The 14568-nt window shown below is 50.1% G+C and overlaps 2 protein-coding genes across 3 annotated transcripts in view; one reads left to right on the top strand and one right to left on the bottom strand.

The window, feature by feature from the left end:
• Positions 1–2876: 2876 nt before the first annotated feature.
• The window catches only part of sec23a (Sec23 homolog A, coat complex II component), a 12697-nt gene continuing 1005 nt past the window's right edge, over positions 2877–14568 (bottom strand). Inside the window, exons 2-20 of one of the 2 annotated variants that reach the window (XM_085343672.1) lie at positions 13864–14131; positions 13716–13773; positions 13552–13638; positions 13239–13475; positions 13070–13146; positions 12838–12982; positions 12588–12746; positions 12337–12452; positions 12106–12229; positions 11932–12012; positions 9554–9643; positions 5244–5350; positions 5009–5162; positions 4854–4931; positions 4607–4768; positions 4369–4455; positions 3842–3997; positions 3571–3636; positions 2877–3484 (exon numbers count right to left, since the gene is read on the bottom strand). In XM_085343672.1, the coding sequence (XP_085199798.1) occupies positions 3395–3484; positions 3571–3636; positions 3842–3997; positions 4369–4455; positions 4607–4768; positions 4854–4931; positions 5009–5162; positions 5244–5350; positions 9554–9643; positions 11932–12012; positions 12106–12229; positions 12337–12452; positions 12588–12746; positions 12838–12982; positions 13070–13146; positions 13239–13475; positions 13552–13638; positions 13716–13773; positions 13864–14084 (2295 nt within the window). In that variant the 5' untranslated portion in view covers positions 14085–14131 and the 3' untranslated portion in view covers positions 2877–3394. The remainder of the gene's footprint in view (positions 3485–3570; positions 3637–3841; positions 3998–4368; positions 4456–4606; positions 4769–4853; positions 4932–5008; positions 5163–5243; positions 5351–9553; positions 9644–11931; positions 12013–12105; positions 12230–12336; positions 12453–12587; positions 12747–12837; positions 12983–13069; positions 13147–13238; positions 13476–13551; positions 13639–13715; positions 13774–13863; positions 14132–14568) is intronic. The other variant, XM_085343673.1, reaches the window with a different exon arrangement.
• On the top strand, positions 6425–8660 carry LOC146611742 (histamine H2 receptor). Its single transcript, XM_085343189.1, has 3 exons — positions 6425–7121; positions 8192–8345; positions 8474–8660. The coding sequence occupies exons 1-3, from the start codon at positions 6425–6427 to the stop codon at positions 8658–8660; spliced, it is 1038 nt and encodes a 345-aa protein (XP_085199315.1).

The following is a 14568-nucleotide window of genomic DNA, read 5'->3' as shown; positions in this document are numbered from 1 at the left end:
TAACTTCAGTTAACCATTCAGACAGTTCTTTTGCGATGAAAAACATAAACACCCATGCTGCCGGGAGGTTTCCTCAGTGCCAGCTGTTAACATTATAGCTGCTTATGCAGTAACCATGGTAACCACGGACTCTGAGCGGCTGGATCGACGGAGGTCAGACGACAATTTTACATGTATGATCTTAAAACAGGACACAGCCACTATACGTGCTGGCCTCATATCAAATGTGAAGGCAGACTGAGTCTATGTTTGACGTTTTTTATATCTAATCTTCCTTTTCAAACATTTAAACAGCAGCGAGTCTGCAGCTGAGGGAATACAAACTCAAATTGTCGGAACAGGTTTGCTCATTTCTTGGATTCATTTGGTGATTTATTAAATGTATAACTGTTATTCTAATCTGCTGCTGAGTCTCTTACACTTTTCTTTATGCTGTATATTTTCATGTCTCTGGAATAGTTGGCAGTTAGATAGTCAGCTGGGAAACTTTGTGTTAACTCATGGAGCTGAGGATATCGTGGATATGCTGACCTCGCTGCGTGGTGTACAGAGCGAGGTCAGCATGATTAATATTCACTATAAAAATATTAGCCGAACATCATGAAGTCTGTATGTGTTTCATAGTGTCGAACAACCTTTGTACAGTTAAAGCCAGCAGTTACTACATGACAGAAACACCAACGTTATCTCTTTTATGCGTTTATACACAGGTCACGCTGATTACTGAACAAAAACCCAAAGATCAGATGTTAAAACAGATTTATTTGCTCTCTCTCCTCCTTAAACATGTTTTTAATGTTAGTTATAATTCAGAATTGGCGACTGAAACACGTAGGACACATAAGAACTTCAGGAAATAAAACACTGATAAATATAACCTCAGTAAAAGAAGTCAGCGGGGGTTACTACAGCTGTGTACCGGGGCCTGCGCTTTGTCGGTGGGATTGCTTGCGAGGCGAACGGGTCTATCCCACGCTTTGCCGTGAGACTGGGCAGACATCTCCGAAATCATCGAAGCACTTTTGCAAAGAGGCTGTATCTTGACAAACCGACACATGAAGATTAAACCACTACATTCTCGGCTAAAAAAATATTAAAACGGTATTTGGTGACACACAAACAGGGTTTTTCAAAGTTCAGTTCTGTTAGCTTCCACATGCCGGTTGTTGTGTGCTAGAAACAATGGCCACCAGGCCAAAGCAATGGTTTTGACTCGATCAGCGTTAACCCCGCCCCCTGAGTTTGATGGGTGAGGCTGACAGATAAAATTATTTCATGATGAGAGCCAGGCACCAGGACTGCCAAAATGAAATAAATAAATATATCATTAAATAATTAATTAAATGTGTCAATAATTAATTAATTACATGTATCATAACTATTTATTTAATTAATTAATTCCAATTTTAATTAATTATTGCCACATTTAATTAATTATTTAATGGTGTATTTAATTAATTCATTATGGCAGTCCTGGCGCTCCATATTTCGTTTGGACTGACACGTGGATTGTGTGTCTACTCACTGCGCATGACCGCCACCTGCTGGTGGGATTCATAGTTCAGGTAGTTTCATCCTCTGCCTCCTGATTAAGAGTACTTGGATACTTTGGAATAAAAACGGTAGTAAACAATTATCAAAGTTTAAGTTTCATTTTCACAAATAATAAAAAAACTTTTTATTTAGATTTTATTTTAAACATTTGTTCATCTTTCCGCTGATCTGAAGTCAGATTCAGTTATGAAACACAGCAGCAGACCTCTGTGTATGTATGTGTGTCCCACGTTTAGGTAGGAGGACCACAAATTTACTATACTTACCTCTCCCCTCCTTTCAAGAAGGATGCTGCTGTGTCTCCTCTCCTGAGTAAAGGAAGCTCAGACCCAGACAGTGGCTGTGTCCCAATTCCAAGGCTGCATCCTCCGGAGGCCGCATTTGTTGTCGTTGCCGATAACAACGACAACATGACGAAGGCTGTGGACTCCTCCTAATACAGCCAAATGCATCCTCCTTTTTCCAGAATTTGAAGGATGGGTCGGGTGTGTCCTTCGTGGCCCACCTTATCCCAGAATTCATAGCGCGGTCCAGCCAATTTTTTTTTCACACAGCTGAATAAACATCAAACAGAAAACTGATTAAACAGAAGTGTGAGATGCCTGAGAGTTTACTCCAGTGTCCTGTTATATTTTAGATAGCAAGGAGCAGACGGCCGAGTTTATTAAACTCCACTGGTGGCTCAAATCTGAAGGCTAGACCGTCCCATCTCACAGCCTCTCACTTCCGGCCTTCTCGGTCTTTGGAAGACCCGGCCCACGTAGACTGTGAAGGCCGGGTCCTTAGGAGGACGCAGCCCCTGAATTGAGACAGTGCTGAGCTCCACTCCACCTGCTCACCTGCAGCGTTTTAGCAGAGGTGTCTGTTTCTGTGGGTGTGGCACATGTTGAGGACCCCACAGCTTGGCTTATTGTTTTTACCTGTGTGAGTGGGAATGCTCAGATGGTGAGGCGGGTCACTCAGGTTAATTCAGGGTAAAAGTCGGACTCTGTTCGACTGACAGCAGAAGCTCCTCGAGGGTCTGTTAGGTTTCTTTTCCTTTTCACACTTTAAAGGAAAAGTGTGACCCTAAAGTGGATTTTTAAATATGGGGTGGTGCTATTTGCTGGGATGACTGATGGTGTCTGAGCAGAGGTGGAGGCGACCTCAGTCCTGTGATCATCTTGTCTACAGCCGATTACAGTTACAAACAGACCGTCTGCAGGGTGTCAGACAGTGCTTTATAAAACACTGGGCTCAGTCACACATGCATAGGTGCTGCGTCTCTGATGACATCAGAGCTTCACATTTCAGAAGAAGACAAACTCTGTAAAATTCTGCAGATTTTATTAGAAAGACGAGAACAGTGGCAAGGTGAACCTCTGCGCTCGTTCTCGGTTAGTGTTCAAACACAAGCAGACAGCTTCGCGCGCTCAGTGACATCACATGCTTTCTAAAAAAAAAACAAAACACCTCACTTCCTGTTTCCTGTTCCTAAATTAAAAAAAAATCACATGTTAAAATTTTAAAATCAATTTGAAACCTTTTAGGGGGGAAAAACTCCCGACGGCCACCACTTCCTGCTGTTGTTTCACAATAAAAGCTTCACAGACTAAAACTACACAGTGGCTTTTATTTTGAAAGCTATCACTGCCGCTGTCTGAGAGGATCAACCAATCAAATGCAACTTAATTTTTTTTAAAAAGGCCAATTAACAATAGCATCTCTACACTGTGAGGTTACAACTCTAAACCTGCTGCTGATTGGTTGATGGTGCTTGTGAACTGTTGCCATGGAAACACAGGCAGCAAGAAAACAAATAAAAAGCAAACAGATGAGGACAGGTGAGCCGATGGCACACTCAGGCGGCGCTGGAGACAGCGAGCTTCTTCAGGTGGTCCATGAACACCTGCAGGCTGACGTCGTCTGTCAGGATCGGAGCACCGGACTCCTGCGGTGGGGGGGGGCGGACTTGTGTAAACACAGCGTCTGATTGGTCCACATTTAAAGGTTAAAGATTACAGGTTAAAGTCTTACCTGCCCCCAGGTGTACATGTTGTTGTGGGTCTGGGAGGGGTTCACTTTGGAGAGCAGGAAGCGAGCCTGAAAACAGCAGAAGAAGAAAACCTTTCACCTGCTGATCATGTCTACAGGTGTGTATAGGTGTGGGCACAGGTGCAAAAAGGAGAGTTTGCACCGGGAAATTGTTGATGATGTCACATTGCCGCTGTGCTGATGTCACGCCTCGTGATCTGAGGTGATGTAAATAAAGCTGATGTGTTTCTCAGGTGTGTGCCTGCGCCCTCACCTGGCTGCCGCCGTGCTCCGTGTCGATGTATCTCGGCATGGGGAAGCGCGTGTGCAACAGCTCCTGGGCGTCGTCCACTGGAGCCTGAAGCAGGTGTTTGAAGTTCTCGTACTCGGGCATGTCCTGATAGCCGGCCTTCCTCCACTGAGCCACAGTCTAACAGAGAGACGCAGTGAGACACAACTGTACACCTGCACGGGTCAGCTCATTATCATGGTTCTTTAAAGATTTGTGTGTTTTGAGCTCATGTGAGGTGAATTGTTGAGTTAACGAGAGGATATGAACGAGCTCAGCAGGTAAAACTGCAAACAGCTGATTGAAGCACGTTCAGGTTTGAGAGTTGGACTGAAATCAGGTGGGAACTCAGCTCAGCGTCACATCTGTGATGGAAACAGCTGGATCACGTTTAAAGAAACCATCTGAATGATAATTGTGGCTCTATCCTAATTAAATTACTGGACCCTGATTGGCTTAGACAGCTGTGATGTCACGCGGTGCTGGGGTGTGATTGGTGGTGTCGGGTGTACCTCTCCGTGGTAGATGAGGATCTGGAAGAACGTGTCCATCAGAAGGATTCGGTCGGGCAGGATGCTGCTGCTGTCCAACAGGACGGGCTAGAAACACACACACAGTCTGATCAGTTAATCGATCAGTGATCAATAACTCACAGTTTGTTTCCCAATGAGAGCTTCAGATTCTGAAACATGAAACACCTGCACATCCAGCTGCTTACTCTGCACTGTGTGCACACAGGTGTACAGGTACCTCAGGCGGGCCGTTGAAGGAGTAGGCGTAGAGCACCGGCTGGATCATGATGAGCGCCTGCGTCAGGTCCTGCCGGTTGAAGTGGTGTCGGTAATACGAGCTCTCGTCAGGACTGTTGTTGAACACCTGCAGGAACGGCGAACGCCGCAGGTGGAACATGAACTGAAACACACAAACACACGTCAGCCCTGTGTCCCGGTGCGTGTCACAGGTGTGTCTGCGCAGAGCGTTACGGGAGTCGGGTCACCTGGGGATACAGGGAGAAGGTCTCGGAGAACCGGAAGGAGTTCGGGTCGTCTTTGTGGTAATCGCCAAACTTCTGACACTGAACACAAACACAGGTATCAATTGCTTCCTGTTCGGATCAATCGTGGCGCTCACTCTGCAGGTGTGTTCTCCTACCAGTCTGATCAGCTGTCTGTCTAACCACCTGAGCACGTCCGGCCCCTCCTCCGTCTCTGCCCGGTACACTGCCAACCTCGCCATGAGGATGGCCGCCGCCTCCTGGTCAAAGGACGCCGCGATGCTTTGAATCTGCGTCTGAGCATCGGCCCAGCTGAGGGGAAGAGAAGGGACCGGGATTAATTCAGGTGTGTGTGTGTGTGTAGTGATGGGGTGGAGGCAGGTGTGTTCGTACTTCCTGGCGGTGGTGGTGACCCGGATGCGTCGCTGGCCTGACGAGTGCTGGTACTGCGTGACAAACTGGATCGCCCCGCGGCCGCCCTGAGGGATCGGCGCGTTGTGCTGCAGGAAGTGACCGCAAACAGGCAAGTTAGAGGTCAGAGGTCAGGTTAATCAGGTATCAACATCATAGAACGTTAACCCCGCCTCCAGCATTTATCCCGCCCCTGAGACCTCGCTGTCAGGGTCACGACCCCTTGGACTGTTTATTTCCGTAGCACCTGCTCAGGTGTGTTTCTGTGTTTGACGCTCGTTTTCTGCCTCCAGACGTGACTCAGAGGTCACTTTCTTTAACAAAGCTGAGCTATGATTGGCTGCTTCACACCCAACCCCGGCCTGAGCTCCTCAGCGGTCTGAGGTTCAGCAGGTGGTGAGGGTGATTACACACCTGCACACCTGTTATTACCTGAGTCAAGCTGCGTGACTGACACACACACACACACACACACACACACACACACACACACTCTTACCTGCTGGCTGTAAAGTAAACAAGATGAACATCCAATATCCTGTGTGTGTGTGTGTGTGTGTGTGTGTGTGTGTGTGTGTGTGTGTGTGTGTGTGTGTGCTCATCATCGTCACAGCAGGTGTCAAACAGGTGCGCCATGGCAACACACCCCCAGGAGAACACGCCCCCTGCGGTCCACCCTCCCCCGCTCAGACTGAGCCGATCAGACTCGTTGGACTGCGATCAGAGTCACACACACCGACTGATCAACTCCAGCCAACATCAGTGTGACCTTTAACCTCTGAAGACCACAGACCGCGCTGATAATCAATCGATGAAGGTGACGGCATGGTTCTTCCTCCCGATTGGTCCGGTCAGCTGCAGGTTCAGGTGGACTCTTCTTCTGGTCTTGGCTCTTGTTTTTGATTGGTGGAAACGTCCTTGAAAGGCGCTCTCTCTGTTTTCAACTGCAGCTCAGGTGTGACTCACAGAGCCTCAGGTAATCCCAGCAGTCTCCGTGGTGACGGCGGGCTCTCAGCAGCTGCGACAGCCTGCTGAAGCTGCTTGTCCTCTGCTCCTCGTTTCAGAAGAAACCAACAGCTGATCGATCAGCTGATCAGAGAGCCTGCAGGTGATTGGATCACTTCGGCACGGTGCACGTTCCTGTCCTGCGAGTCCATGTGAAGATGGCGGACATTTTGAGCACGCTGTACGCCGCTCTCATGCTGCTGACGAGCGTGGCATCCACCTGTGGGAACCTCCTCCTCCTACTGGTGCTCCTGCTGAACAAGGAGCTGCGGTCCGACACGCTGGGCCTCACCCTGAGCTTTAGCCTTAGCGACCTCGCTCTCGGACTCTCCGCCATCCCCTTCAGTGCGTACAACAGCCTCTCCCAGCCTGTCAGACACTCCAGTGAGGCCGACGTCTGTCAGGGCGGCGGCTTCATCTTCCTCCTACTGCAGACCGCCTCCCTGCACTCGCTTGCCTGGGCTACCATCTACAAGTTCACGGAGATCTGCTTTGCACTCAGCTTCCACAGCATCTGGACGGCGGGGCGGAGCCGGGCGGTGCTGATCGCAGTCTGGCTGTTCTGCCTGGCCAACGCCACCATGCCACTGCTGGGTTTCGGCAGCTACGCCTACAGCGAGTCACGGTTCCTCTGCTGCCCGAGCTTCACCCCGGAGAACAGGTACTTCGTGCTGCTGTGGATGGGGGCGGGCATCGTAGCGCCGATCCTCACCATGTGCTCGCTGTACGGATACATCGTGTACGTGGCCAGGAAGCAGGCCAGGAGGGGAACCTTCATGTGCAACGAGCTGCACTGTTTCTACGTTCCTGCCAACAACTACCTGAGGAGCTCCATCGTCATGGTCACCACCTCAGGTGAGCTCAAGCTGTTCCTTGACGTTGCAGGGACATGGGTTACACCTCCACTTCACCGACTCACGTTCTTTGTGAAAACTTCGTCCTCTGAGTTTTACTCCAAGTTTCCCCCACACAGAGGTCCGACGACTAGTTTCCAACCTCTGTAACTAGCCCACAAACATCTCCACAACTCCTCAAATCAGCTACAAACTTACAGCTGTGTGAAAGTAATGCTCAGGCTAGTAAACAAACTTCAGTACACAGATGTTACTAACTAATCTCCAACTCCTGTTAAACGCTCAAAATCTACAGCTAGTCTAAAAATCTCTGCAGTCTCTTAAACTTCAGTGAGTAGTCTGAAACTTGTCCTCTAGATTCTTTAATTGGTGCAACAGTCCCAGTAATTACCAGTGATTTCATATGGAGTTCCAGTATTTCTCCACTGGGACTGAACATCCTGCCTAACGGGAAACAGTCTGATGCATGAAATTATTTTGTTCCTTCGACAGAAAACATTTCCCCGTTCGTAAAGCCGGGCAGATCCAATGTCCTCATAATCTCAAACCAAACAGCAGGACCATGTGACCACGGGGCCGCAGCCGTTTACCCTCTAAACTAAAACCTCGACGTCACAGCGGCCGTCTTTGAGGATCAGCGTCCATGTTTATCTTTGTGACTCACTGCCATTACTCTCATTATAGGGACAAACACTGAGGTCATAAACACAGACAGGGTCAAAGGTCACCACAGCCGGCTGCAGACGGTCTGAGTGACCGATAAACCAGGTTAATGTTTTCGCCATAAGGTCAATGAGAGCGCTACGAGTGAATGGCTACTGGCTCTAACACAGCACTCATCCACTCTACACGCCACGTCCACCTGTTCATGCAGAGAGTGTCTCCAGCCTGGAGCGGCCAGGGATTGAACCGCCCACCTTCAGATTGGTAGACAGATCTGCAACTTCAAGGCCGTTCTCTAGTCCCTACGCCTCTTTAACTAGTCCACAGATAACTAGTCTCCAAACACCAGCTCACTCATAGAGGGGCTGCTGATGAAGTCATGTGACTCTGTTTCCTGTCTCCTGGCAGTGTGTTTGCTGGTCTGCTGGCTGCCCTACATCTCTGTGTGTCTGTACGAGACGCTGAGCGGTCAGCAGAGTCCGTCCGTGACCGCCGCCCTCTCCTCCTGGCTGGTTCTGACCAGCGCCGCGCTCAACCCGTGGATCACCTGCATGACGCAGACGTGAGTCAGACTTTCTTTATCGAAGGCTCCGATCAGTTTTGAAGCAGTAATGAAACGTCACTATGACGCGCTCATGATGTCATAGTGAACAGGAACGTCACTTCCTGTCTGTCTCTCTGTGACTCCAGCAGGTACAGGGCGGCGGTGTGCCGAAGTTTCCGCAGGTTCGTTCCTTGTGCCGGGATGTTCCTGGAGTCCCACTCCCAGAGCGCCGCCCTCCATCTACCTGCGACCAATCGCCCTAGCACAACAACAACAACAAGTATGACCGCAACACAGCCTCCATCTTCTCCCAAAACACTAACAAGACCATGACCCTCCCATCACCATCACTGGACCTGTGCACTCTGGGAAATGTAGGCCATACTTCTCATCTTCTTCTTCAGCGTGGACGAGTTCTGACGTGACGTTGTGTTCGAAGACCGCACACTGATGTTCAGCTGATGATCTCCCGCAGTCTCACAACACGAAACATTTCCTGATCCACTCAGAGTCACAAACAGTCCGAGCTCTTTCAGCTCCATTTCAGCAGAGGTGTGTTTATGCTGACGTGACCACATCAGCACAGAGTAGACGGAGGACGAAGGTCAAACTGTTCCATGGGCTCAGTTACACTGAGCGTTTAAACTCTGAGCTGGACGCCGTGCTGCACGTGAACAGAGCTGAGAAACAGCCGGAGACTCTGGGAGTGACGAGCGGCTTGTGCAGCCCAGCAGGATCGAGGATGATGGACAAACTCGGCGGAGCCTGGAAGTCAGCATCTCCGCCCTGATGTGTGCACTTCAAATTCAAACTCATTTCCTGCTTATTATGACTGAGCATCCTCTTAGAAAGACTGTCAGTTTGGCTGCTTTAGTTTTTTGCCGTTTTCATTTTGAAAGCTGTCCCGCTAAACAGCAAAAATAAAATGATATTACTTTTAAAATAATTAGAGCGAATAAATAAAAACTAAAAAAATAAACTACAAACAGATGATCACTGGTCTAATTGTTGTTTTAAACACCAACATTTTACTATCAAAACATCAGTGGGGCTTTTATTTTGTCAGCTTGAGCTCTTATTTTCTCAACAGCAGGATCTATGACATCATCCTGTACCATGACATCACTGCAGATCACTGAACTTTCTTTTAATTGGTGGATATCAATAATTCAGTAGCTTCATGGTGACAGTGACAGAATCAAAGGTCAGAGGTCAGGTGTTTATACCTGGTTGACGACCTCAAAGTAAAGCGCCAGCGTGGTACTCGGATCCAGTCCGCAGACCTTCCACTGACAGGTTCCTCCCGTGCCGATCTCCTGGAACACAAACAGTCACAGTCTAAGCAATTCTGCCCCTGCAGGCCGGACACAGGAATTACACCCACCTGAGGGTTCACCTGTACCTGACAAAAACACACAATCAGCATTTATATGAGCAGTAAGATTCTGAGGCGGCGGTGTTGTGTACTTCCTGTCTCTGCCTGCAGGGGGCAGTGTTAGTGTACTTCCTGTCTCTGCCTGCAGGGGGCAGTGTTAGCGTACTTCCTGTCTCTGCCTGCAGGGGGCAGTGTTAGTATACTTCCTGTCTCTGCCTGCAGCGGACAGTGTTAGTGTACTTCCTGTCTCTGCCTGCACGGGGGAGTGTTAGTGTACTTCCTGTCTCTGCCTGCACGGGGGAGTGTTAGTGTACTTCCTGTCTCTGCCTGCACGGGGGAGTGTTAGTGTACTACCTCTCTCTGCCTGCAGGGGGCAGTGTTAGTGTACTTCCTGTCTCTGCCTGCACGGGGGAGTGTTAGTGTACTTCCTGTCTCTGCCTGCAGGGGGCAGTGTTAGTGTACTTCCTGTCTCTGCCTGCACGGGGGAGTGTTAGTGTACTTCCTGTCTCTGCCTGCAGGGGGCAGTGTTAGTGTACTTCCTGTCTCTGCCTGCAGGGGGCAGTGTTAGTGTACTTCCTGTCTCTGCCTGCACGGGGCGGTGTTAGTGTACTTCCTGTCTCTGCCTGCACGGGGCAGTGTTAGCGTACTTCCTGTCTCTGCCTGCACGGGGCGGTGTTAGTGTACTTTATGGTCGTGTCCAAATTCATGGGCTGCATCCTCCTGAGGACCCGGCCCATGTAGAACGCGAAGGCCGGGTCCTCAGAAGGTCGGGTAGGCCGGAAGTAAACGGCTGTGAAATTGGACGGTCTAGCCTTCAGATTAGCATCACCGCTGTCTCGGTGGAGTTTAATAAACTCAGCCGTCTGCTCCTTGCTATCTCTCTGCATTGAATCATATCTGTTATTAACCTCTGTCTCTCTTCCACAGTATGTCTTTATCCTGTCTTCCTTCTCTCACCCCAACCGGTCACAGCAGATGGCCCCGCCCCTTCCTGAGCCTGGTTCTGCCGGTTTCTTCCTGTTAAAAGGGAGTTTTTCCTTCCCACTGTCGCCAAAGTGCTTGCTCATAGGGGGTCATATGATTGCTGGGTTTTCTTCCTGTTCCTATTATTGTAGGATCTACTGTACAATATAAAGTGCCTTGAGGCGACTGCTGTTGTGATTTGGTGCTATATAAATAAAATTGAATTGAATTGAACTAAAATATAACAGGACACTATTGTAAATTCTCGACTGTCTCACACTTCTGTTTAATCAGTTTTCTGTTTGATGTTTATTCAGCTGTGTGAAAACCAAGGAGGAACCCACCCGGGGGATTAATAAAGTTTTATTTTATCTAATCTAATCTAATAACTTTAATCTCAGCCAAACCGATTTACTCACGAACAAACAAAACACTGAAAAAAGCCAAAGAATAACATTTTTAGGTTGTCTAAGTGACTTATACATTACGTTTAACCCGAGTAGCAAAAGACCGCAGTGATCTGAAAATTATGTGTTGTGCCGTTCTTGGCGGCTCTAGTGACCCTCGAGCTCCCGGCTAGCTATCAAGCTGGTGGGTAACAGACGTCTCCGAAAACGTCTGAGCACTTTTGCAAATATGTGATGTCTTGATAAACCGAACAGATATTTGATGTTTACACAGCTACTTTCTCGCCTGAAAATATATAACTGGTGGTGGTCAGAGGGCCCGGTGGCGCCTGTGTCCGGCAGCCTCGCCTCTGTCAGTGCACCCCAGGGCAGCTGTGGCTACAATGTAGCTTGCTATCGCCAGTGTGTGAATGTGTGTGTGAATGGGTGGATGACTGAATGTAGTGTAAAGCGCTTTGGGGTCCTATGGACTAGAAAAGTGCTATACAAATGCAGGCCATTTACCATATGTTAAAAGTTTATTTTGTGACCCAGAAAGATTAGTAAGAGTAATATTAAAAACTTAGTAGCGACCGCCATTGTTGAAAACTGGAGTTTGGCTGGGCCGTGCTATGAATTCTGGGATATGGTAGGCCACGAAGGACACACCCGACCCATCCTTCAAATTCGGGGAAAAGGAGGACGCATTTGTCGGCTGCATTCGGATGAGTCTACGAATTTGGACAGCCTTCATCGCGTCACTGTAACGTAATCGGTCTACAAATGCGGCCTCAGGAGGATGCAGCCCATGAATTTGGACACCCCCTTTGTCTCTGCCTGCAGGGGGCATCGTTAATGGCGCTGTCTTAGCTTCACGTACGTTCTCGGAGACGCAGGGTCCTTTAGCGTTCAGAGACACGCAGGGGCCAATGGCACCGGACACTTTGATCTCTCTGGACGTCTGCATGGGAAAAACACAGCAGGGGTCATTAACCTGTGATAGAGATGTGCTGGTGGCGGCGCCTCCCTGTTCTTCTGTGCTTTTCCTTCATACCTTGATCTCCAGCGTGGCGGCGAAGGCCATCTTAAAGGATCCCTGGACATCTTTGGTGAAAACCCTCTGGAAGGTCTGCTTGAACAGAGACGTGTTGAAGGAGTCGGCCATCACCATGTAACCGCTGCGACACAGAGACACACGTCACGCACGAATACGACCACAGAGGGCACTACACAGCCCACCAGCCTTTGACAGGGTTCAGGAGTGAGTGTGTGTGTGTGTGTGTACCCGGTGTAGTTGGTGCAGCACTTCATCTCCAGCAGGCCGGTCTGATCTAGGGCACAGGCGTAGATGTCGATGATGTGACCGTTGCTGGACGCTCGATTGGCCAGAGACTCGTAGTGCTGTGAGCCAGCGATCAGAACAACGAGAGCAAAGCTCACAACAACCATTAAAAGTCTTAAAGAACGATAAAGTAATGATGAAAATAATCAGGTAAAAAAAACGGGTCACATGGTCTGTAAATGGCGTGCACTCACTTTGGTGGCCTTCTTCATGAACTTGGCGTTGTCCTTCTCGATGTCGTGCCAGGACCTGATCGGCGTCTTCAGCTCGTCTCCCACCACCATGCCGGGCCCCTGCGTCGCCGGGCCGCCTATGAAGGTCATGATGCGTGCGCCAGTATTGGGAAAGGTGCACTGTGGGTAAAAGAACACAAACAAAACCGATGATCAAAGTCTTTGAGACATCCACGCCATGTTCTGTCTGCCTAAAGCCCCGCCCCCTCACCTCCAGAAGCCCCACGGCGATGGACATGGCAACGCCCAGTGAGCGCAGCGGTCTCTTGCCCTGCGTCACAGGCCAGGGGTCGCGCTGCAGCTCCCCCAGCAGGTCGGTGAGGTTCATGTCAATCTTCTGCACCGGCTGCAGAAACCTGCAGGAAAATTCACAGTGAGGAATGCCGCTGCTGTGACAGCACCTTTACTTAAACCACACCCACTCAGGCTCACAGGAGGCTCACCTGTTGAATGACTGCTGTGGCGCCGCCTGCGGCCCTCGTCCCTGAGCGGCCGAAGGTTTGGTGAGACCCAGCATCTCCTACAGGAAGCACAGGTGTTGTTAACTCACCTGAGTTCTGACGCTCGGGAATGCCCCCAGCCCCACCCCAGAGGGACATGCAGGTGACGTACCTGCAGCTGTTTGGCGTTCAGATCCTTGGTCCCCCTAAAGACGTAGCTCTTGGAGATACCCTCGCAGCCGAGCTCGTGCACCTGAACCATGCGTCCGAAGGTGATGAGTCCGACGAGCGCGGTGGGCGGGAGCAGAGACAGCGACATCTGCAGAGACTCCTTCAGCGCCTGCAGGTCCTCGTCCTCCATGCAGGTGTCCACCACATACAGGAACACCAGCGGCATCTGAGGGCCCCTCTGGGGACAAAGAGCACAGCGGCTCACACACCTGACGGCACGGTCGTTACCTGTCTCACCTGTCCTCAGGACTCACCTGAACCACATACTCGATGGTGGAGAACAGAGGCAGCAGCTCGGCAGGCTGGTTCACCTCAGAGATCCCGGCGTAGGACGGAGGAAACTGAGACAGAGACAAGGTCAGACTCCACCCGTGACACCCGGAACACCTGACAGGTAGGCGGGGCTTGCGGCACTCACCTGGTTCCTCTGGTAGCAGAAGTTACAGGCCCACAGCTTGGCTCTGTAGTCCACCTGGCTGAAAGTTACAAACACACAGACAGATGAGTGCGGGGCACACAGGTAAAGGGTGGGCGGACAGGTGAGTGTTGGAGGCTGTGATGCGTACCAGAGTGGGTTGAGTACAGCGCGGCAGGTGGCGCGACTACAGAGAACCGGCTCGTACTGGATCGGGGGCAGGTCGGTCCTCTCCTTCAGCGGAGTGAACAGAGCCGCCACCGGCACCACCATCCGGGTCGCCTCCAGCCGGCTCGACGGCCACACGTTCCAGCTGAAACGGACGCCGTCGCGCTCCTCATTCTGAGCGATGTACTCTGGAAAGGTCGTCATGGAACCACCAGGAAGTGGGAGGGGGGGGTCACACTGTTGGGTATAAGCTGATGAGAGGAGGAGAGGGTGGGGGGTGGGCAGTGTGAGGGTAGTGCAGTGATATTGGCAGCGTGGGAATAAGCCCCGCCCACTTTCTTCTAAAGTTACGTTGGTTCGGATTGAAGTGATGTTTTCGTACAGACACCTGCGTCACCGTTTCAAAGGTGAGGCTTTATCTCTCACCAGACTGACACACCTGTGAGAGGCGATGTCATCCTGGTGTTTATCTCAAACAGGTGTCCATGTTTATATGCGACCAGGTAGCAATTTTACTTGTCCCCCCAACCCACATTCTCACTGGTTCTACTTTCTAGACATAAACACAGGTGAGTCTCAAAGGTAAGAAAAATCACACCCAAAGACAGGCACAGCTCCAGGTGAGCAGTTACTAAAAGAGAAAAACAGCAGGCAGCGCCTGAACCTGCGAGATGGATTTTTATGGTGA

The sequence above is a fragment of the Diplotaxodon limnothrissa genome, linkage group LG19 (assembly GCF_057381915.1).
Source record: "Diplotaxodon limnothrissa isolate DT_005_m linkage group LG19, D_limnothrissa_male_GT1.1, whole genome shotgun sequence".
In the NCBI taxonomy this organism is placed as follows: Eukaryota; Metazoa; Chordata; class Actinopteri; order Cichliformes; family Cichlidae; genus Diplotaxodon; species Diplotaxodon limnothrissa.
The sequence above is the reverse complement of the archived record's forward strand: the minus strand, read 5'-3'. Positions and strand labels throughout refer to the sequence as shown.